Source organism: Silene latifolia, chromosome 10 (genome assembly GCF_048544455.1).
Source record: "Silene latifolia isolate original U9 population chromosome 10, ASM4854445v1, whole genome shotgun sequence".
Classification (NCBI taxonomy): domain Eukaryota; kingdom Viridiplantae; phylum Streptophyta; class Magnoliopsida; order Caryophyllales; family Caryophyllaceae; genus Silene; species Silene latifolia.
In genome coordinates, this window is record NC_133535.1 from 76,806,620 (window position 1) to 76,831,243 (window position 24,624).

At 34.7% G+C, this 24,624-nt stretch overlaps 1 protein-coding gene across 2 annotated transcripts in view; it reads left to right on the forward strand.

Annotated features, from left to right (window-relative positions):
* LOC141605687 (serine/threonine-protein kinase BLUS1) overlaps positions 1–24,624 on the forward strand; it is an 84,186-nt gene that overhangs the window by 17,882 nt on the left and 41,680 nt on the right. For both annotated transcript variants that reach the window (XR_012526427.1, XM_074424558.1), the window contains exons 4-9: positions 17,841–17,965; positions 22,361–22,405; positions 22,622–22,703; positions 22,814–22,882; positions 22,951–23,121; positions 23,508–23,573. Coding sequence is in view for 1 of the 2 variants with exons in the window: in XM_074424558.1 (XP_074280659.1) it covers positions 17,841–17,965; positions 22,361–22,405; positions 22,622–22,703; positions 22,814–22,882; positions 22,951–23,121; positions 23,508–23,573 (558 nt within the window). In the remaining variant the exon portion in view is untranslated. The remainder of the gene's footprint in view (positions 1–17,840; positions 17,966–22,360; positions 22,406–22,621; positions 22,704–22,813; positions 22,883–22,950; positions 23,122–23,507; positions 23,574–24,624) is intronic.

Genomic DNA, 24,624 nt, shown 5'->3' on the forward strand with positions numbered 1-24,624 from the left:
ATAAATATTTACGCTTATTATGTAAATAAGTACGAAATTAAAGTGTTACGTTGGGTCATTATTACCAATAGAGGCGTACAAAATAGTGATATCTCAATAATTTAGTGAAAGATCATTTACTTAAAATTTTAATGCTTAAATAAAGCGGTGTAATAAATCTTGGAAATGAGGAATATAAAGCGGTGTAATATGAGTTAACTAACTCTACTCTATATAAACAATTCAACTGTATTTTCTAGTGAAGGGCACTATAGTACTACTATATCTTTTTGCCACTTAATTGTAGAGCTATAGCCCAGGGAGCCCTTTAGCTACCTCAGCCCCCGATATTCATATACATGTCGTCCAACGCAATTAACGATTATCACCTATGTATATTAGCTTTGACAACTGTAACATGGATTAATAACAACTAGGTTTGAAACCCGTGGAAACCACGGGATCGTTAATAATTTATTGTTTTAATCGACTTAAAGATTATGGAATATGAATTGTTTTCTTAACCAACAAATACTTAAGCGTTAGTTTAATTTCTCTTTATTTATTGAATGAAACAAAGTTTTTAGACCTCTAATTATAGATGGGATTTTAAAGCCTCGCGTGGCAACTTCATAGTGCAAATAACTTCATACTTGACCAATAAAAAGTTGATCAAGGTAACATTTTAAAATTATTGTGTAGGTGTTGTAAGTAATACTAAATTTTCAGTACCTAACAGCGGCTATACATCTTGTATATTACAACAATTTTATATTCCCTCAATTTCAATGAATTTTATATTATTTAAAATTCTCTGTTATATTTTAAAAATATGTAGAATACCCAGCAACATCAAATAATTAAAAATCAAATATTTATTTCCTAAATTATTCCGAGTATGTTGTACGATTATATTTATGGAAAACGGAAAGAGTAAAGTAAAAGAATATAACTTTAGAATTTCGATCAATTATTAGTATAAATGAGCAAAATTAATTATGCATCTTATGAATGACAAAAGTAAAAATTATTTACGTATATAAAATATGTTACATAGTTGCTTTCACTTTGTTCAGCCAAAGTTATAAATAAATAAACATTGTTATACTTTGTAAAAATTATTAGTTACAACTCTAAAATATCTCCTTAAACTATATTGGAAAAAATGTCTAAGTTTATTGACTTACTCGCATAATCTTTTATATACTTTGAGTTATTTGGTTTGTGACTCATTGACTTCTTGACCAAAAATTAAGGAAAAAAAGGTGTTATATGCAAAATTATTGCAGCAAAGATAATATGGGTGTATTCACAAAACGTTTGGCAATAAATCTTCCAAGAATTGTCAGATGTAATATTTTATGTCGCTTCAATGAAGAAGTACCTACCAAAAAACTAAAAGTCAATCAAACTATAATAATAAATTGAAAATTGAAACATTAATTTAATTCTTTAGAATGATTTATAATTAAAATACGAATACAAAATATATTATGGCTACATAATTGAATGCCGAGAAACTCAAGAGGTGAATTAAATAAGAAAAAATGCTAATGAAAATCAATTTATTAACAAACTTTAACATGTTTTATTAAAAAAAATGAATAAAATCTCAAAGGTGTTATAAAGTAGAGAAATTGAAACATTGTGGTAATGCAAGAGATTATAATTGTAGACAAAACTATGACAATGTGTATAGGTAGTATAAATAAGAAAAGGAAAGCTACAAAAAATCATCATTTAATAAAAAGAATTAGATGTTAAATTAATATGTAGAGTGAATTAATTATTAATTAGTAATTAGTAATATATCTATAAAAATGAGAGGTATCTAAAAAGTTTATTATTAACATTTACATTCTATTGTACAACTTAAATTTTATTTTATTTTCTTTAATTACATGCATGTGAAACATGAAAATTCAAGATGGCTTTTGAAAGGAGACATGGCTTAGTGAAATGCTTAGTTTTTTTTTGTAATATTGTATAAATTTACCATGTTACGTTAAAATTTGTCGTTTTAGGTACCTTTAAATTATATTGTAAATATTTATTTATAGTTAATGAAATAAATCAATGTTAATTAATTATAAATTGATAATCCATGTCACATTAAAATTTGTCACGTCACATTATAATTTGTCAAATATAATAAAATTTCACGGTATTTTTTAAATAAATTGTGCAAATGACAATGGGTAACTACCCGTCTTAAGAAACTTGACAAATGGACAATGGTACAAACAACACATTTTATATGTGTGTGTGTGCGCGCCAGAAAATTTCATATGATAAGGTAGCAAAGACATAGCACGTTATCATATGAAAATCATATAAACTAAATTAATTGAAAGATGTAGCATGCATACCAATAATTGAACATTATCTAAGAGCAAAATAAGTCGTTGAACATGATTAGATAAAACTTTATGAGTGAATCTTGTAATTTAGATTGAAGTCTATGATTGAATCGCGTAAATTTGGATATATTCTAAAATAAAGAACTAAGAATTATCTAGTAACATCCATTCTATAGACAAACTATCATAATAATAATTTTATTATATGGATATAAAAAAATTAGAAATGATTCAAACGGTCTCTACTCCATAAAATATGAATTGAGCTTTCATTTCAAATAAATCTACAGAAGATATTCCCACAATCGAAATCCAAAAGGTTCATAAACTTTGTTAAATTCCTTATTGTTAGTACAAGAATTTCGTCGAAATCTTAATAAACTTGAGTAAATGATCCTATGTAGAAACAAAATTAGTAATATAGGTTATAAAAGAATGTATTTCAAAAAAACAAATAAACTAAAAAACATACGGAGTATAATTTAGAAACCATACTATTTAGTATTTATCTGAAAGTGCATGACCGCTTCCTTTTCGTACATGCCTTGATAATGGTACATATCAAATGAAAAGGAAAAAAATATATGTTAAAGATGATTAAACATATGAATAAAAAAATATCAATTTAAGTAGGTTGATCAAGAAAGTATAATAGCACAAATACACAACATTATATATTTGATAACAAATTAATGGTTAAACACCATCAATCACCTTAAAAAAAGTAGTGATATAAATGATATAAAAAAGCATTTAGAAAGACAAATAGTGGGAATTGGGGAAAAAAATAAATTGGAAAAGCAAATGACATAATTAAAAAGATTAATTTCATGTTGGTTTAAAAACTAAATTGTGGAATTCTAAAAGGTTTTTAATTTAATTTTCTAAATTTATTTTACCATTAATTATGAGAGTAAGTTTTGATTGTGGAATTTAAAACATAAGCTACTTATTTAATTTTTTTATGTATTAACAATGCCATATAGAGTAAAATGACATTCAAGTTGCCTTTTTAATTATAATGTAAATTGTAAAAATTAATTTATTCCATGATGGTTCAAAAAAGTAAATTGTGAAATTTTAAAAGGTTTTTCATTCAATTTTCTAAATTTATTTTACCATTAATTATGAGAGTAAGTTTTGATTGTGGAATTGAAAAAATAAGATACTTATTGAAGTTTTTTATGTTTGTTAGCAATGTCATACGGAGTAAAAATTACACTCAAGTTGTCTTTTTTATTATATTGTATAGATAGATAGATAGATAGATAGATAGATAGATAGATAGATAGATAGATAGACGATAAACGAGACAGACGCACGCACGCACGAGCGCATGCACGACGCACGAGCACGCACGCACGCACGCACGCACGCACGCACGCACGCGCATGCACGCACGCACGCACGCACGCACGCACGCACGCACGCATGCACGCACGCACGCACGCATGCATGACATGACGACGCACGCGAGGCGACGCATGCAGCATGACAGAGATAGATAGATAGATAGATAGATAGATAGATAGATAGATAGATAGATAGATAGATAGATAGATAGATAGATAGATAGATAGATAGATAGATAGATAGATAGATAGATAGATAGATAGATAGATAGATAGATAGATAGATAGATAGATAGATAGATAGATAGATAGATAGATAGATAGATAGATAGATAGATAGATAGATAGATAGATAGATAGATAGATAGATAGATAGATAGATAGATAGATAGATAGATAGATAGATAGATAGATAGATAGATAGATAGATAGATAGATAGATAGATAGATAGATAGATAGATAGATAGATAGATAGATAGATAGATAGATAGATAGATAGATAGATAGATAGATAGATAGATAGATAGATAGATAGATAGATAGATAGATAGATAGATAGATAGATAGATAGATAGATAGATAGATAGATAGATAGATAGATAGATAGATAGATAGATAGATAGATAGATAGATAGATAGATAGATAGATAGATAGATAGATAGATAGATAGATAGATAGATAGATAGATAGATAGATAGATAGATAGATAGATAGATAGATAGATAGATAGATAGATAGATAGATAGATAGATAGATAGATAGATAGATAGATAGATAGATAGATAGATAGATAGATAGATAGATAGATAGATAGATAGATAGATAGATAGATAGATAGATAGATAGATAGATAGATAGATAGATAGATAGATAGATAGATAGATAGATAGATAGATAGATAGATAGATAGATAGATAGATAGATAGATAGATAGATAGATAGATAGATAGATAGATAGATAGATAGATAGATAGATAGATAGATAGATAGATAGATAGATAGATAGATAGATAGATAGATAGATAGATAGATAGATAGATAGATAGATAGATAGATAGATAGATAGATAGATAGATAGATAGATAGATAGATAGATAGATAGATAGATAGATAGATAGATAGATAGATAGATAGATAGATAGATAGATTATGAAGCATATAAGTGGATTTGTAGCATCACTTTTCTAATTTTTTAATTAATCATATCATATAAATAATAATAATAATAATAATAATAATAATAATAATAATAATAATAATAATAATAATAATAATAATAATAATAATAATAATAATAATAATAATAATAATAATAATAATAATAATAATAATAATAATAATCATAATAATAATAATAATAATAATAATAATAATAATAATAATAATAATAATAATAATAATAATAATAATAATAATAATAATAATAATAATAATAATAATAATAATAATAATAATGTCATATGGAGTATTTAATAAATATATATAATTTAAGAATAATAATAATAATGTCACATTAATTTGCCATGTCACATGCCACGTCACAATTTAATTTGCCACGTCACGTTTAATTTGCCATGTCACATTTGCCACGTCACAATTAATTTGCCATGTCACATTAGCCTTTTATTTATATTTTATAGATTTTACTATATATTTTTTTATCATATGTAAGAAACTTTGCAACAACATACTCCCTCTTATTCCTTATAATCTTCCACATTAGTTTTAGATAAAAATTTAGTGGGATGATAATATGTGGATGAAAATGAAAGTATGAGAGAGAATGTGAGGTCAGAAATTATTGTAACAATAAATGGTTGACAAATAAGGAAAGTAGAAGATCTTAGCGAATTTGTCGTTTTAGAAATGTGGAAGATTATACAAAATAGGAGGGAGTATAATTTAACATGTTTAAAATTATAAAATAGCAACACATGTACATTCTCGTTACATGTAAACGAAAGGTAAAATTCAATGATTATTAAAGAACTATAAGTCTATACTATGCGGAGATATAGCAAATTACTCCCATAACTTATGTACTATGTGCAATTCAACCCCCTAAGTTTCACTTGTAGCAAATTACCTCCATAAGTTTCTAAAAATGTGCAATTAAGCCCAAATCAATTTTTCTACCCTTTTTTTAAATAAAACTCATTATTTTCTATTATAAAAATCATTTTAAATATATCTACTAAAAATTAAATACAATATTTACATATTCAACAAAAAATGTGAACCAAATTTAAGATCAAAAATAATTTGAGCATGTAACTTTACATTGTAACTTGACTAAAAAATAAAAATTCTCATATTTGAACATTGTTTCACCAAAAAAACATGTTTTAAAATAAAAATAATAATTAGGAATTTTAGGATTAATATTTGATCAATAATTTTGATTTTTAATAATAGTAAATATATTTAATTTAGTAAATTTCATTATAAAAAAATAAGATATGTGGTAAATTGCACATTAAGAGAAATTTATGGGGCCTGTTTGCTACTCCCTCCATTCAACTCCACTTTACATGTTTCTCTTTTGCACACTATTCACAAGCGGATATTCAACTTCAATTTTCTCTCGATACATAAGTTAAAATATATTCATGTGAGATCTTATTTGATTCGTCTTTAAGAGTACATTAAAAATATCGAACTTTTATAATTTTTGCAAATACGTAACTAAAGATATTTACCGCGTAAAAGTCGCGTTGGCAAACGTGATAAAGCAAACATGTAAAGTGGAATTGAATGGAGGGAGTATATTTATAAGTTAAAGGGTTTAATTGCACATAGTGACAAACTTATGAGGGTGATTTGCTATATTTCCCCATATTATGTATTGCTGAAGTTGATGTTGGACCGAGTTATATGAAGTTTGATCCATATAAGTAGACAACACAACCTAAATGCGGAAATTGAAATTTCTTGCCCCTAACCCGTATAACCTGACATGTATTCTGCCTGACCGTTGTTTGAAAAACATACCTATATCCTTTAGATATTGTTTTACATATACAAAAATAGATTGACTTTTAATATTGGATATAACAACCCGATCCGCCACCATCGTAACACAATTCATAAGATAAGATGTGTATCTTAGTGCCTATTATTTGTCATCACTTAAGCTCAAAAGCAGTGGAATCCCTTATAAACATATCATAAGTTCCATAGTTTCTCGATATGGGACAACTTTCTTCTCAATAACTTTCACCATCCTCTCCTGCTAGGTGGGTGACCCGAGTACTCCTTACAAAAACCACAAGTTCACCACACGGTCGCCCGAGGAACAGTAATAATCAAATGTCGATAAAAGAACTATTATATTTATTACAAGTTATTAACAAAAATAAAAGATACAATTCGTGACATCTATCTACTATGTGAAACAATCTCTGCCATGACTCGTGGTAGGCTCGACCCTCTAAGCACCCAGCTATGATCCAAATATCAACCTGCTAAGACCGACTGCTCATCATAGTGGATCACGGCAGACACAACACAAGAAGAAAACACAACACCACCACACAAGGTCAGTAACTGAAGGACCACACAAAATCAGACACAACAAACCTACACACATCCCCTTCTCCAATCACCCATACACCTCTGACTGCCCGAAGGTCTAGTCTTGTCAGATTACCAATCGCATCCAGTAATCCACGCCGCTAGTGGGAGACCGCAGTTGTACCCACCTAATCCCCGCTCATCAATCCCGAGCGAAGACCCATATTCCTTAATGTGCACATCCCCTCCTGTGACGGGTTCCACAGAGAGCGAATCGAGGGCTTGAAGCCACTCCCATAAGTGTCCCCACTCAGCCGAGGACACGCCTCGCGAACCACAGACAATTAAACAACCAATTATACAACAACAACACCAACTCCATACCAAATACAATCAGACACTACAACCAACATACTAGACAACCAAAAGTACTGAGTAGGAAAACCTACCTCTAGCAAACCGCAGCGATTCCGCACAAGACCATAAAACGACAATCAACCATCATAACCACCTATAACAAACAGTGTGACCATCTATTACTACTGTAACAATCACAAACGAAACCAAGGAAGACGATAATGATGATGATGATATACCTATACATAACATTCCGGCGACAAGACCGCTACCCGACTCATGCATCCCATCCCCATGGTGTCTCCGCTCTCAAATGCTCCAAAAGGGTGAATCAAGGTGAAGGAAAAAGGATATGACGGCATCTAGGTTTAGGAGAGAAGGAAATGAAATGATTTGGTTTTCACGATACCATGATTTATATTTCCCCGCTGAACTCCTGTTACTCGATCGAGTATGTAACTTACTCAATCGAGTGGCCTCTACTCGATCAAGTGACTGAACTACTCGATCCAGTAGCCTCCGCTAGATTCCACTTGATCGAGTGACTGAGCTACTCAATCGAGTAGCCTCCGCTAGATTGAGTCTCCAGAAATCAAAGGTTTACTACGTCACAAGGTTAACTCGTAAAGTTTCCAAAGGTCTAGACAGTTGTCTAAGGTTAGTCAATGACGGTCAACGGGTCCCTAAAAGGACGGGTATTACAGTCTTCCCCTTAAAAAGAACTTCGTCCCCGAAGTTCAACTCATCATTCCCCATACACAAGGTGAAAAGTGAACTAAGGCAATTGTCAACCATCCACCCCGACAAGGACAAGCACAGTCGTTCGTATATACCACCCATCATCATCATCTATCTTAGCAACACATCATCCAATATGACCTCCTATCGAGTCATCAAACATGCATTATACACGAGAACAAACTAACACAAAACCGTTACTTCCACTTACTAACCGAATTCTATCATTGCACGAATTCACACATCATACCTACCTGATACAACTATTCTATTTACCCATCCAACAATTAGTCATCAACAACAGTTAATTACTAATCACCAAAATGCAGTAAATTATCCACCACTTATACAACAAGCAAGTTAACAAACATTTTAAATCAATTCCACAACATTAATATTACTCCTTTAAATCATTCATATTACTCAACAATGTAACAATTCAATTACTTAACAATTACTCAAAATGTGATAAGCTTGTCATAATTTGTCATTTTCTCATGCGACATTACTCTTCCCCTCTAAAAAGAAACTTCGTCCCCGAAGTTCACCTTCAAGACGAACCACAACCATTACAAGAAGTGATAACTTTACTCAATCTTGACATTACGAAACAATTTTATCATACGTCGAGACCAACAACTATTATTGAACTTTTTTTTACAGTACATAGATAAAATGTATGCATGTTGAAATCCATATTAGATTTAAATAACAACAAATAAGCAAGTGGAATGTACTGTCACCCAGTCATTATACATGAACACCAAGAAATTCCTTAAATGACATTATCCAATCATGTGTGCTTGACATAACCATCTGTAAACTTATGACCACAACAATATACTATAACCACCGTGTAAAATGGTACGTCCAGCAATTCAATAAAATACTCATTGTAACACCCCCATATTCAGAGGAGCCTTAACTAGGCCTTCCTTAGGCTATAAGGGCGTTACCATCTCGGTTGCCCGAGGATAGCAATAATCAAACGTCGATAAAAGAACTATTAAGTTAAATTACAAGCGATTTAAACCAAAATATGATATAAAGGTACAACTCAAAGACTATTCACTATGACCGCCATATCTCGTGAGGACTCATCCCTGCCCGGACTCCAGCTATCAACAACATCAACACCTGCTAAGACTGACTGCTCACCATAAGGGATCACGGCAGACACATAACAAACAAACAACCACACAAGGTCAGTACTGAGATAAGACACCGCAATAACAACTACAACTAACAACACAATACGATGCTATCAGTCTCACACACACAATCACGACAATCCAACCAATCTCTGTCACTGACTGTCCACTGGACAAGTCCTGCCAGTGGGGGACCGCAGCCGTACCCACCGAATCCCCGCTCATCATACCGAGCGATAACCCTGTCCATTAATGTGCACATCCCCTCCCGTGGCGGGTTCCACGGAGGGTGAAACTAGGGCGTGAAGCCACTCCCGCAAGTGACCCCACTCAGCCGAGACGCATCTCGAGAACCAGAGACAACAACCACAACCACCATCACAATCGTCGCCATACAATTACGACACTAAGCAAACACCAAACAATCACAACAACTGACACGCTAGACCATCTACAGAAACTGAGTAGGCGAACCTACCTTTAAGCCACCGCAACCAATCCATGCCGACAGATAACATGTCCAGCGACCAAGCAACGCCTATAACCAGAATACCATCATCTATTACTAACAGGCAAACCCTAACTAAAAGAACAAGGACACGGATGATGATTATGACATACCTATTAGGGAGAAAACTCAGCAAGAGACCGCTACCCGACACAAGTGACGCTCTCCTAAGGCACAAGGATCTTCCAAAGGCTTCCATGGAGGTTTTGAGGTGAAGGGAAGGGAAAGAGGCGACTGAAGGATAGGAGGAAAGTGGCGGAAGTGATTTGCGGATTTAACAAAACGCGATATAAAACCCTCACTGAAAACTCGGTACTCGATCGAGTACCCAACATACTCGATCGAGTAGCCCCCTACTCGATCGAGTAACCTAGCTACTCGATCGAGTAGCCACTACTCTATCGAGTACCACTCTTAACACGCACCCCAAGATGGTTTTGGCACACTTTTCTAAGACTACTCCCGCTCCCAAGGTCAGTCAACGCTGGTCAAAGGGTCCCTAAAAGGGCGGGTATTACAGTCTTCCCCCCTTAAAAAGAACTTCGTCCCCGAAGTTCAACTCACTTATCCCGACATACAAGACACGGGAAAACACGACATTGCCATACTTCCCACTCAAGTCACAACTCCCCAGGAACACCACCCCCCCCATGTCATCATCATCACTGCCTACGCTCTAATCGTAACGACTCTTACTACTATCATATGCACATTATCACCGTCAACCGTTAATCTATATATATATGTAAAACCGTCAAACTCGCAATGCGAATCACCACCCACGATCACCCAACATACGGTAACAACTATCAAACTATCAATCTAGAACATGTCTCATATCAACTTTCATGTGGTACAACTAATGCCACCATGTTACCCGGCGACGTGATTCAATTACGATTCATCGCACCATAACTATTTTTTCATGACCGTCTCTTGAAACATACAACCACATTCACTTTAAAGAGCTAAAGTAATCAGTTATACTTCAGAAATTTTGTAATTAAAGCTAACATAAGACCACAACATTATAAACAAGCGAAACATAATTCAAAACAGCCTTTTCATTTCGCGACATTACTCTTCCCCTCTAAAAAGGAACTTCGTCCCCGAAGTTCACCGCGGAAAATTACAACCCATATTACCTATTACTCGCATCATAACATTAAATAAAACCCTATTATTTGTTATGGACATTACTCACTAACCATATACTCGTTAAGCTAGCAATTATACACCAACCACCGGACTAGTTAGCCGCCGTCTAGAAGGCACGTCACTACGGTATGCACAAGTGTGTGAAAAGATATAATTCCGATAAATAGCTCGTAATAAGGCGTATGCAACATTAAAGTAAATAGAAACTATCGCTGCTTCACTAGTTGTGACAAATACGCTTATAAACTTCAAGCACGACTTCCAACATATGAATTTAACGGTTCAAAGGTGTTACTACGCACTAATAACCACATTAAACATTAAACTTGCCATTATAAAACAATTGAACATTTTTAATTTTCGAAAACCTCTCAGTAACATGCTACTACTCGATCGAGTATGTAGCGATACTCGATCGAGTGCCATGCTACTCGATCGAGTGTCTTGGCTACTCGATCGAGTAGCCTACAGGTCAGAATGCTTTTTATCCCGCCTTCCTGCAGCTACTCGATAGAGTACGGGGTACTCTATCGAGTACCTACAGGCCAAATTCCTCATAAAGCCTGTCATAAGCTAACATATATATATATATATATAGCCGTCACATAACTTGGGTCGAGATGATTTCCCGACCCCAAAATTAATCCTGCAACATAGGTAAGTAATAAATCCGGCCTTATGGCCACAATACAAGTCCAAAATCAAGTCTCAATGAAATTAACTACTAAAGTCTAACCATTCTACTAACCACTAAAACCAACCATCGTCAACAAGGATAAAACAAGGAGTATCACTCCTGCTGCTGCTGCTGCTCAAACATCACCTCATCATCACCACCACCAGAAGTACCTGCTCCCGATGACCCGATCCCCGCATCCACTCCTGCTCCTGCTCCTGGGCCCACGTACCATGGAGTCAAGCCACCGTAAGGAAAGGATTGAGGTGCCCCCCACGTCGACTGATCCACCCCGTAGGAATGGAAAACCCCTGAGTAGTCCCCAACTCCACTCCATCAAACCGGATGCGGTCCCTCGGTCCCTATCCCCTGAGCATACGCCATCTCGTGCATGTTCCGGAGTGTCAAGGTAGATGACACTCTATCTGCCAAGTATCTGGATCGCGTCTCCGGGGTGTCGAGGTAAGGGTAGCACGAAAAAGGATGCTGCTGCTGCTGTGGCGCTACCGGCTGTGGCCTAGTCTCTGAGGCCCTCTCCCTCACTCGGCGGGGTCCCCTCCCCAATCTGGGTCTCTCCACCACCGCAACTCCCGCATTCTCGCCCTTCGTCGGCTCCGGCATCACCTCGAGGATGGTGTCGTCGATGAGATAGGTCTCAGATGGCGGGTCTGTCATCATCCTCCTCCTCCTCCTCATCATCGGAGTCCACCGTCACTACCGTCGGCTCCAAGGGCTCCGTGGGTGGGAGGTGCTCAGGAGCTGGAATCTTCATCCAACTCATGCCCCACACCCTCCAAGCTAGACCACCGTCAGCCAAAGTCCTCAACCATTTCAGGTCGAGATAGTAGGCACGGTCCATAGTGGGCACTGGGGTAGCTAGAAGCACGTACTCAAAGAGGCCTCAAAAGAGGTTAGCTTTTCAGCTAACCGAGTGGCGATAGCGCCACAACTCAGTGCACGGAAGAGGAAGAAGCCATCAAGGCAAGGGCAAAGACAAACCATAGAAGGAGCATTAAAGACCACTTTCCCGGCCCGCTCCGGGTTGAGGTAAGACATCGAAGCAAGACCTCATGATTATTCAAATTTTATCGATATCCTTTCTCGTCATAAAGGAGGTTCGAAAGAGAACGGAGAAAGACCCTCAAGGTAACATGCTTTGAACGTCATTAATCAAAGATGTTGCTCGAGGTGGGAGCTTGCTTCCCGGTCCGACAAGGCACCAAAGCGCGGACACCGCACTCGGCTGGAATATCGGTAATGGAGTCCTTAGGAGGCTTAGCCAACCCAAGGTGAGAAGCAAATTGATCCATAGAAAGCAAGAAACTAGTGTTCATTAACCGAAATTCAACGGTTTGGACAGTGGGGTCATAGATAAAGGAGCTCATAAACTCCAAAGTGAGAAAAGGATAAGTGTGTTTCCTCAGCCTATACAAACCCATAAGACCCAAGGTCTCGAAAATGTGACGGACATCCGTCTCTGTCTCCAACTCCTCTAACACAGTGGTGTCTATACACCTCGTAGGTCTCATTTTGCGTTTTTGTAAGGCTACAAAACGCTCCCTCTGCTTGAAATCAACAAAAACAATCAAGGGTATTCGAACTGCGGGTATCACAGTCCACTCCCTTCCCCATCTCGTGGATTACCCCTCCCCCGTTTACTTTGGCGGATTCCAAGGTTCAGTCTCGGCATCTGCTTTAGGCATAAGTTCAAACAACTTGTATAAACATGCAAACATTTACTTCATGTAATCTGAATTCGACATACTCAGCTAGGCACACCAATTTATCAACAACTTTCAACATGTGAAGCACATAATCTACGCCGTTAACTTTGAACATTAAGCTAGGTACACACGTTCACCAGCAGTTTCCAAAATTTGACATACAAGCTCAGATTATTACTACTCATAAGCCATAGTTGTGAAAGAAATTATCATGGTGATTACATATGCTCAACAAATTCGAATATCCTAGCATGCTTCTAAAGGTTGTTCCAAACACACTTCTAATCACATGTGAGGCATTCTTACTAGTTCATGGGGGAGAATAATTTGGAATATATCATTATCACCCTTCAATATTATGAACAACAACTCAATTAGAATTTTCAGACGGTCTTTACAGCTGCGATAGTTTTGGCATATTTTCATCAATTACCGTTTCTATTATCAGATTGAAGTTCAACTTATACTTATAATGTCATTCACAACATCAATTTTCCAATTATAAATCACGAATTTCCATTTGAGGCACTTTTAAGACGGAGTTTTAAGGCAACTTTTTGAGGGTAAAATCATCAAAATCTATACTCCAACATGATATAAACAATACTTAAGGCTCAATTCTACCATCTAACCATTGTAAAACAACCAAAAATCGATTTCAATTTTGGAAACCCTAGAAATTTCGACTTCAAATTTTGCAACTTCTAATCTAATTTACAGCAATTAGTCACCAACAAACATGGAAAGGAGGCATGTGAATCATATTTCAACAATTAAAAGCACCAAATTGATCATAATAATCGAAATTTCAGATTGTTTCACTTCTCTAACATATTCAAAACAATAAATCGTGTAAATTGAGAAGAATAGCATACCTTGATTGATTAACAAAGTAAAGAAACGAAATTAAGCAAGGAAATTAACCCAAGAATCACCACTTAACCCAAGAGTATGAGAGGATTTGAGAGGAATAAGGATTTAGGAGGAACTTAAGGGTTTCGAAATATAGGGAATAATAGGAAGAAGTAGAAAGATTAGGGGTTTTAAGAAACCCGTAGGATTCACTGTACAGTAACCTACTCGATCGAGTGCCTAGGGTACTCGATCGAGTACCACCCTACTCGATCGAGTAGGAGCTAAATCGTCGAGTATCTGCAGGAATTTTCCCACATCCCGACATCATAGCTTCCTAACTAGATCGAGTGAGGTCTACTCGGTCTAGTAAGCACCCGCACTCGGTCAAGTATAGTTAAGTACCGGTCAGAAGTACGAAGTAACTTGAAGATTCTTGCAAAACAACATGTGTGTCGATTCCAAACTAAGTTCGGAATTCGGCACCGATTATCGCACTTGCTCACGCATTACCATCACTACGCACCATCTCAACTATTAAATCATACATTACATTACGCCACACAAATTGCCCAACTCGAATCATTTCTAAACATAATCCTGCCATCATAATACACTTAAACTTACTTTACATGTTACTACTAAACTCGTGTTTACTTCAATTTAAAGCGTATAATTAACATTCATTCTTTCTTTCACGTATCACATAAATGCATACTTTCAAAACAAATTAATCTACCATGTTTCACATTCTATCATAAGTAAATCACCTTGCACAAATCAAATATTACGCAAATGGAAGAATTTCGACCATCATATAAGGCATACACGCATTACTATATGCTACGTCTCGAATTATAACTCAATTATACTATAACTATCATCATAGTAATTACGGTAGGATTTATAAACTCGTATATAACTTCCGTCATCATTAACTCATAGCAAACACCGACATGTTCACTCTTCATGTCACGACATACTCTTCCACCCTTTTACGCATCTCAATCATGTAAACTTTTATCACGTATCTCATAACCATCATATAAGCTCACTAATCATTCAAAGAACTTCAATAATCTCATCAACAATTACCATACACGGCCCAATTATCACTATCACACCTCTATTAATTCTAACAAAGACTTAACCGGAGGTAGCTCCGGCACAATTAACATGCATATCACACACAGACACACGGACTCCACATTCCCATCCCATGTGACTGGCTTAAGTGTCAGGGGGCCAAGATTTTGAAATGAGGGCGCCTACTCATCCAAAATCTAGCATCAGCTGGGGCTCCCATTACACATACACCAGGTTAATTTTATTAGACTCCCTACGTTCATTATGTTCATTTGTTACAGGTTCCAAAATCGTCGCTCTGATACCACTTTGTAACACCCCCATATTCAGAGGAGCCTTAACTAGGCCTTCCTTAGGATATAAGGGCGTTACCATCTCGGTTGCCCGAGGATAGCAATAATCAAATGTCGATAAAAGAACTATTAAGTTAAATTACAAGCGATTTAAACCAAAATACGATATAAAGGTACAACTCAAAGACTATTCACTATGACCGCCATATCTCATGAGGACTCATCCCTGCCCGGACTCCAGCTATCAACAACATCAACACCTGCTAAGACCGATCAAGCTCACCATAAGGGATCACGGCAGACACATAACAAACAAACAACCACACAAGGTCAGTACTGAGATAAGACACCGCAATAACAACTACAACTAACAACACAATACGATGCTATCAGTCTCACACACACAATCACGACAATCCAACCAATCTCTGTCACTGACTGTCCACTGGACAAGTCCTGCCAGTGGGGGACCGCAGCCGTACCCACCGAATCCCCGCTCATCATACCGAGCGATAACCCTGTCCATTAATGTGCACATCCCCTTCCGTGGCGGGTTCCACGGAGGGCGAAACTAGGGCGTGAAGCCACTCCCGCAAGTGACCTCACTCAGCCGAGACGCATCTCGAGAACCAGAGACAACAACCACAACCACCATCACAATCGTCGCCATACAATTACGACACTAAGCAAACACCAAACAATCACAACAACTGACACGCTAGACCATCTACAGAAACTGAGTAGGCGAACCTACCTTTAAGCCACCGCAACCAATCCATGCCGACGATAACATGTCCAAATGACCAAGCAACGCCTATAACCAGAATACCATCATCTATTACTAACAGGCAAACCCTAACTAAAAGAACAAGGACACGGATGATGATTATGACATACCTATTAGGGAGAAAACTCAGCAAGAGACCGCTACCCGACACAAGTGACGCTCTCCTAAGGCACAAGGATCTTCCAAAGGCTTCCATGGAGGTTTTGAGGTGAAGGGAAGGGAAAGAGGCGACTGAAGGATAGGAGGAAAGTGGCGGAAGTGATTTGCGGATTTAACAAAACGCGATATAAAACCCTCGTTAAAACCCTCGGTACTCGATCGAGTACCCAACATACTCGATCGAGTAGCCCCCTACTCGATCGAGTAACCTAGCTACTCGATCGAGTAGCCTCTACTCTATCGAGTACCACTCTTAACACGCACCCCAAGATGGTTTTGGCACACTTTTCTAAGACTACTCCCGCTCCCAAGGTCAGTCAACGCTGGTCAAAGGGTCCCTAAAAGGGCGGGTATTACACTCATGTTGGAAAGTAATGACGACTGCATTGACCTTGTATAAACTACACTTGAAACCCAAGGACATGATTCTTAACATGACAATGAAACTTATTATCAACAAAGTATATATGCAATCGTCGAGTAGCCTCCGCTAGATCGAGTCTCCAGAACTCAAAAGTTTACTACGTCACAAGGTTAACTCGTAAGGTTTCCGAAGGTCTAGACAGGTGTCTAAGGTCAGTCAACAACGGTCAACGGGTCCCTAAAAGGACGGGTATTACACGGGTATTCCTTACAAATGCCACAGGCTCACCACACGGTCGCAGGGTTACTATGGTATCATTTATAATAACCCAACCCGCCACCGTTGTAACACAATCAATAAGATAAGATATGTACCTTAAGGCCTATTATTTGTCCTCACTTAAGCTCAAAAGTACAAGGCTTTGTTCCAAAGTGGTGGGTGGAATCTAAGAGAAAAATATCATAAGTTCTATATTTTCCCCATGTGGGACAATTTTCCTCTCAATAACTTAAGAGTGTTACAGCGGAGAAATGCAAATTCTATTAAATAATGAACTTATAATTAAATAAATAAAATTGAGAATTTTGAGTGTACATTATCACAAACGTGATGTTATTATTTTGATAAGTCAAATAACCAAGTTCGTCATTTTAACAGAGTTTATGATTCTGTTTATAACTTCGATTAGTATTTCTTTTAGAGGGGTTCCAATTATAATGTGCTTCACAATTATGTTATGTGATTTCTATATTAACATGATAGCATAACATCTATATGATAGGCTGGAAACATATTACTTGATTCACGTGGAGCAATTAAACTAGGCGATTTAGGCGTTTCAGCATGCTTATTTGACTCTGGTGATAGGCAACGAATGCGAAACACATTTGTAGGCACACCTTGTTGGTATGTAATTTCAATATTTATACATACGTTTACATATTTCTAACACCCTTGTTCCTATAGTACAATTTCATATTTATCAATTGTTACATTATTTTCTTATATGTTATATTCGTAATAATTGTAATTTTATTAATCTAGTAGTATGTGTGTGTATATATATATATATATATATATATATATATATATATATATATATATATATATATATATATAGAGAGAGAGAGAGAGAGAGAGAGAGAGAGAGAGAGAGAGAGAGAGAGAGAGTCCGTGATACAATATCACATGTTATACTAAACAATATCACGGGTTATACTGTACAATATTATACCAATGAACCTAAATTCCGCCTCTCGCCATTTTCAATGTCAGTCACACTACCTTCTTTGTCGACGACCCCACCTCGACGAGATCACCGGCGTTCGCTACCCCTTTAGTGCACCAATATATCCACATCCTTCAATCTCTGCTACCATATTTCTCCCTTCTTTCTCTTTAAATCTGAAATCAAACAAACACCGATTTAACCATTATATATGCCCAACATCCATGGCAGCCGACATCAACCTCGACGACCCATCATCTCTACAACAACCAAGAATGTCTTTGTTTCTCCAAGCCCAAGCCGGACTCTGGGGTCTTTATAGGGCTTGCGTGGATGGTGGGTATGTTAGTGAAGGGCGGTAGTCGTGCTAGTGAAATGGATTGGTGGGTGGAGGTGCTGGTGGTGGTGAAGGTGTGACATTGGGTCATGGGTGGTTGCCATCGGCAGTGAGTTGTACATGATTAACTCCACTATTAAGTGTTCTTGTTGCGGAGTAGTCTTATGATGGGTGGTTTTCCGGGAAGCGCATAAATGGGGATAAGATGCGCTAGAAATGAATCGTATTGATATATGGGCCAAGTCCTCAGTCTGAAAAACTACCGTGAGTAACTGTTCTCGTCCCAAGCTTTGGGTCGGTAGTACACAAATACTAATTCTGCATATGCAAGAATCCCATATGATGAATGTTGTCGTCGCACGCTCAATCAAACACATTTATATTCTCAACAAACAACTAGTTAGTGGTTAAGGAGAGGTCGATCCACGGGACGGTGTGCTTTGGGTGCTAAGTCTATCTATCTCGATTTGTGCTAGTGTCACAATTGGTTTGGGTTGATGATTCTAAACTAATGAAGACAATAAAAAGCAATAAAAGGTAAAACAAGCAATAAAAACAAGGGTGTGATCAAATGATAAATAATACTAGAGAATCATGGGATCATAGGAAAATCTTGGTGAAATAGTATAAATGAATCATATAGACGTAAGCAATTATTATTGTTGGAATCAATTTAGTGTATGTCTTACAATTCCTATAGGAAACTTAGGTCTCAGAGCCGAGTCGGTCAAGACTTTACAACACCTACAAGTCGACTTGGTTTTCCCTATTCATAGCGAGATAACATAAATGAGTCCTAAGAAGGTTTGGGTCCCGGAGTCGAGTCGGTCAAGACTTTACAACACCTACAATCCACTTAATTCTTCCCAATAATCTTCAATTACCCAATAAGAAATCTTGAACAATAATTAAGGAAAGATTAAAGTGTAATTTGTGGAATGATTAAAGATCAATCTATTCTAATCTACTACTAATGAGAGCTTAATCTAATCTAAGAAAGCTTTGTCTACCCTAAGAGGACTTATTCTTCAATTTATTACAAATGGAGTATATATAGTACTGCAAGGATTAGGTTAACTAAAGGTTTAAATGACGATTAGATCCCTAAGATGAAGATTAGTGCCTTGTAAGTCCATAAGGAGCCTCACGTCTTGTCTTTGTTTGGACGCTTATACTGTATGGGGAGACGCTCGTCCTGTGCTTGGGACGCTCTCGTATCATCCACCATACTTACTTGTCGTGCTGCCAAGTGAATTTGTTCTCACAAAAACCTACATCCTGAGGAGTACACTCACTTAATGCATTTCTAGAATCATCATTCGTCTCTCTGGATGCCTTGGTCCATCTTCCTTCCCATGATCATAAAGGATTTCATGAAAATCTCCAAGCATAATAATTGGCATCGTCTTATCGATACGACAAAGACGTTGCAACATATCCCAAGTCTTATATTTGTTTGCGCTTTCAGCCATCAATAAATTTTTATTATTTTTCAATTCGCCTTGATGTATTTCTGCCATAGCCTCATACCACTAGCATTCCCAAAATATCCCACAAAGACATTTAGTAAACCCATATTTGTTACAATTCATTTCTAACCTTTTTGCATCTATCATCGTTTCCATGACTATAGTTTTAGCGCATTACATTTTTAATTAATGCTTGAATTGAATTTACTACAGGTTCGCTAAGTTGATCTTAAGAAAAATAAAAAACAATTTTGTTATAAGCGATGAAAAAAGTAATTAAAGAACCCAAATATATTACACATAAATTTACGTGGTTCACTAATAATATCAATTAACTATGTCCTCATGTAAAAGAGAAGAATTCCTTTATTACTTGTATGGAATACAAAATTATAAGGGATTAAAATCAAAAACCTATGAGAGTCTATATAGTAATCTCAAATAGAATTTCCTCAACTAATTTAGGAAACTATAGTAACGGTTTTCTAAAGAGACAGGAAAACCTAATCATATGTGGAGAACTTAGTGCGGGTTTAACAGATAAAAATGACATACTGATTTAAGGCAGAATCTAATATTTATTTATTTATTTATTAACAAATCGTATCAGAACCAAATATTAAGTATGTTTCTTTAAGTTTAATTATTGTCGTTGTTTTAGAGGAATGAACGGTTTGACATATCTATAAGTTTCTTATTGTAATATTATTTCAAAGTCAATTAGTGTCGCATTTGCCCATTTTGACATATACTAATGCATCTTATTGTCTATTGTTTAAATGTTAGTTAGTGGATTATTTCGCATTGCTCCATAATCAACGCATCAAAATTTCTTAAATTATCGTAAATTCAACACAAGGCTATCATATACATTATTGGACTTATAAGTTTTACAAAGATTATTGGATCATACTCCTTATGTAATATTGTCATCTTCACTTGACTTTGTTAATCAATAATGTATTTTAGCGATATATACTCTCAAAGTTTTTTAACAATAATCATCTAAACTTGTATTTTTGAGACTGAAACATGGCAAGTTTTTCTTCTTATTGAACATTGAGAAATGAATGGCAATAGTAGGCATCAACTAACTATTAAAGTCAAAAGAAGACAATAAATTTGGGAAGTATGTAATATATAATTTGCTTAATTCTCGTTAGTATAATTTGTAAGTGGTATAACTTTGTTATGTGCAATTAAGTAGTATGTGTGGTGGATTTACAATCCCATTTTTATAACTTATGATAAAATTTAAAAAGTCCGTATAAAACGGCTATACTTTCCTTGGACAATTTACTGTCCTTATTAGTTTAGAGAATCTTTTTTCTTGAAATATGTTCCGTTTTTTTAAAATATTCTTTTAGAATTCACAATACTTTAACTACTTTCTCATGCGAGGTTCCTTACATTAGAAAGAATAGACAATTCATTCTAAACATAGTTAAGCAACTTTCATTTTTGATTGACTAATGGTCATCAATAAAAAATAAGCATGGGATATTAACACTCTGGTAGTAAAGTACGGGTATTTTAACTAATTATATACAAGGGTAATTAATTATGGTATTATACTCGATATTCAAAATGTAATTAATATTTGTTTTGAACGGGAGCAACTCTTTCTTCTTTTTTAAAAAATAAAAAATAAGCAAATTTTTTATTTTAAATAATCAGTTATTTAATAATAAACGAGTATTTTAAATAAATATCTCCTATGGTGTTAATGTATACCACAACATCGTATTACAGTTGATAATTTATAAAATTTCTAAAGATAGTTACTTATCGTGATTGCTTTATTGTCTAACACTTATGAATATTTTTGAATCGATCACGATGAACATGCAAAAACCCTTCTTGTCTTACGACCAAGATTTAAAGCGATACTATTTACCATGGTTTTAATTTTAATGGTCTTAAACAATTTCATCGGCCCCCTTAAGAAAAACTTCAAGATTCGTCGCAGCTTTTAAGATAATAAAACCAGTAAACGATTAATAAATGTAGATGATTTTGTCTAATAGATATAAAATAGCACCACAGACAATGAGTATAACAGAGAAAAAATAAATCGATGGTTGTTTTAATATAACGTAGGTTTTGTTGAATCTACCTTAGAAAGATGTCGCGCCTAATTATATCATCATAATTTATTCATATTTTCACTTTAATAATCTCTTATATATAATGCATCTACACACTTATGTATATATAATTTTATCTCCATATGATTTAGCATTTATAATATTTTGACTAAATTTCAGGATGGCACCTGAGGTTATGGAGCAATTACATGGTTATGATTTCAAGTAAGTAAGTGTATATTGAACTTTTAGACACTTCTATTTCTTGAAGTTAGTTTCACACTAACTTTTATACAAATTAAAAAAAAAATTAACCATAGAATTTATATTTCATCTAATAATTAATGCGCATAAAAAAATATTTTGACATTATATTACCAAGTTTCTCTTTTATATTGTTTTTTTTACTTATATTTATGTTTGCTCATTTATTTTTCATAGAGCTGATATATGGTCATTTGGTATAACGGCATTAGAACTTGCACATGGACACGCTCCTTTCTCTAAATTCCCACCAATGAAGGTGCTTTTTCAAAATTTCGATAATCACATATAAATTAATCAATATTAGCTTCTAATTCAAGTAATTATTGTTTTTTTACTGGTTATTTTAGACCAAAAGTTTTTGTACAGGTTTTACTCATGACCTTGCAAAATGCACCCCCTAGTCTTGACTATGAAAGAGATAAAAAATTCTCCAAGGTATGTTCAACATATACTATCAATAAACTTCCCTACTTGCTTAATTAACATAAGTTGTTGGTCCCCAGTCTTTTAAGCAGATGATTGCGAGCTGCTTAGTTAAAGATCCCTTAAAGAGACCTTCATCAAAAAAATTGATAAGGCACCCCTTCTTCAAGCAAGCTCGGTCAAATGATTATATAGTACGGACACTATTAGAAGGACTTCCATCTCTAGGGGAACGAATTAAGGCACTTAAGGTTAGATTGATCTTCATAACAAAAAGTTAATATAATATATTAGTTTAAGAGATTATTTGTTTATAAAGTATTAATATATAGTCAGTTGATATACTTCCACATTTTGGAATAATCCACTGGAAAATATTATTATGAGGGATTGTTTGTTTAAAATTTAGAAACCTCCCTATACTTGCATGTAATATATATTTTTTTCGTAAATAACAGTATTACAATGTCTAGTTCTATACATATATTTTGAACGAAATTGATTGTCAAATGAACTATCTTGATATGCTAGGACATTATATAATAAGAAACACTAACAATATTATTTTAATTGTCTCAAAAAAATGTTTCATTTTAACTGAGTTGTGTACTTATGACATTTTATCTAATATATATAGAAAAAGGAAGAAGACATGCTTGCACAAAAGAAAATGCCGGATGGAGAGAAAGAAGAGCTTTCGCAGGTTTGTTATAATTTCTTACAATAGATTATTAACTATTTATGTTTTATATCGAATATAGCGAAATGAGTTTATCCTATTATGTTACGATGCATGAGAATATCCATATTAACCATCTTACCCTCTTATGCACCCTTATTAAAAATCATCTACACTTTTTGTACAAATAAATATTATATGTTAAAATATTTTTTTTAATGTAAAGTACAAATATTTTATTTGTCGGGTTGTATCAATTTCAATACCAACATTCTTTGATATAATTAAGTGTATACATTTTCTTAATTTCTAAGGAAAATATCAAAAAAATCATCCCAAATTTGCTAAAGTTTCTAAAATAATCACAAAATTTAAATTATCTCATGACTTACAATTATTTTGGGGGGTTTTTGTAATTAGTCCCTAAAATTAAAATGTTAATTTTTTGACTAAAATACTTCCGCCACAACGCAAAAATATGAACACCGTGTGTTAGCTTATTAAAAGGGAAAAATAATTCAAGAGAAAAAACAAAAACAAAAAAAGATAAACAAAATTATATAACAGAAAGTTAATTTCATTACCTTTGACACTATTTTTCGGAAAATACATCTCAAAAATGGAGATATTGGAGGATAATGTAATCTTAAAATTGTCTTAAAAAGATAAAGTTAAATTGGGTGCATGCGTTTTCTGTATTTCTAATCATATGTTCCTCGTATAATATCTTTATTCCACATCTTACCTAAATGATACATGAACTTTTTATCCAAAAAATAATGACTAAATTCATCCACAGGAATAAAAATCACCACAATGTAAATGTTAAAGTTTTTTATCCGCCTATGAATTTAATTTGTTAAAGAAAATTTACCTTATAACTATATAGGATATGCATTTAAGAAAGTTACATTCTAGGGAGTTTATAAATATAAGGTTTGATATTTTATCAATATATCATGTGACATTCTTATCTTATTTCAGCATGCAAATTATGTTACTCCCTCCTATTCACTCATTTATTCCCTCTTCTCTTATTCGTTCTAGTTAGAATTTCTTCTATCCTTTCTCTTTT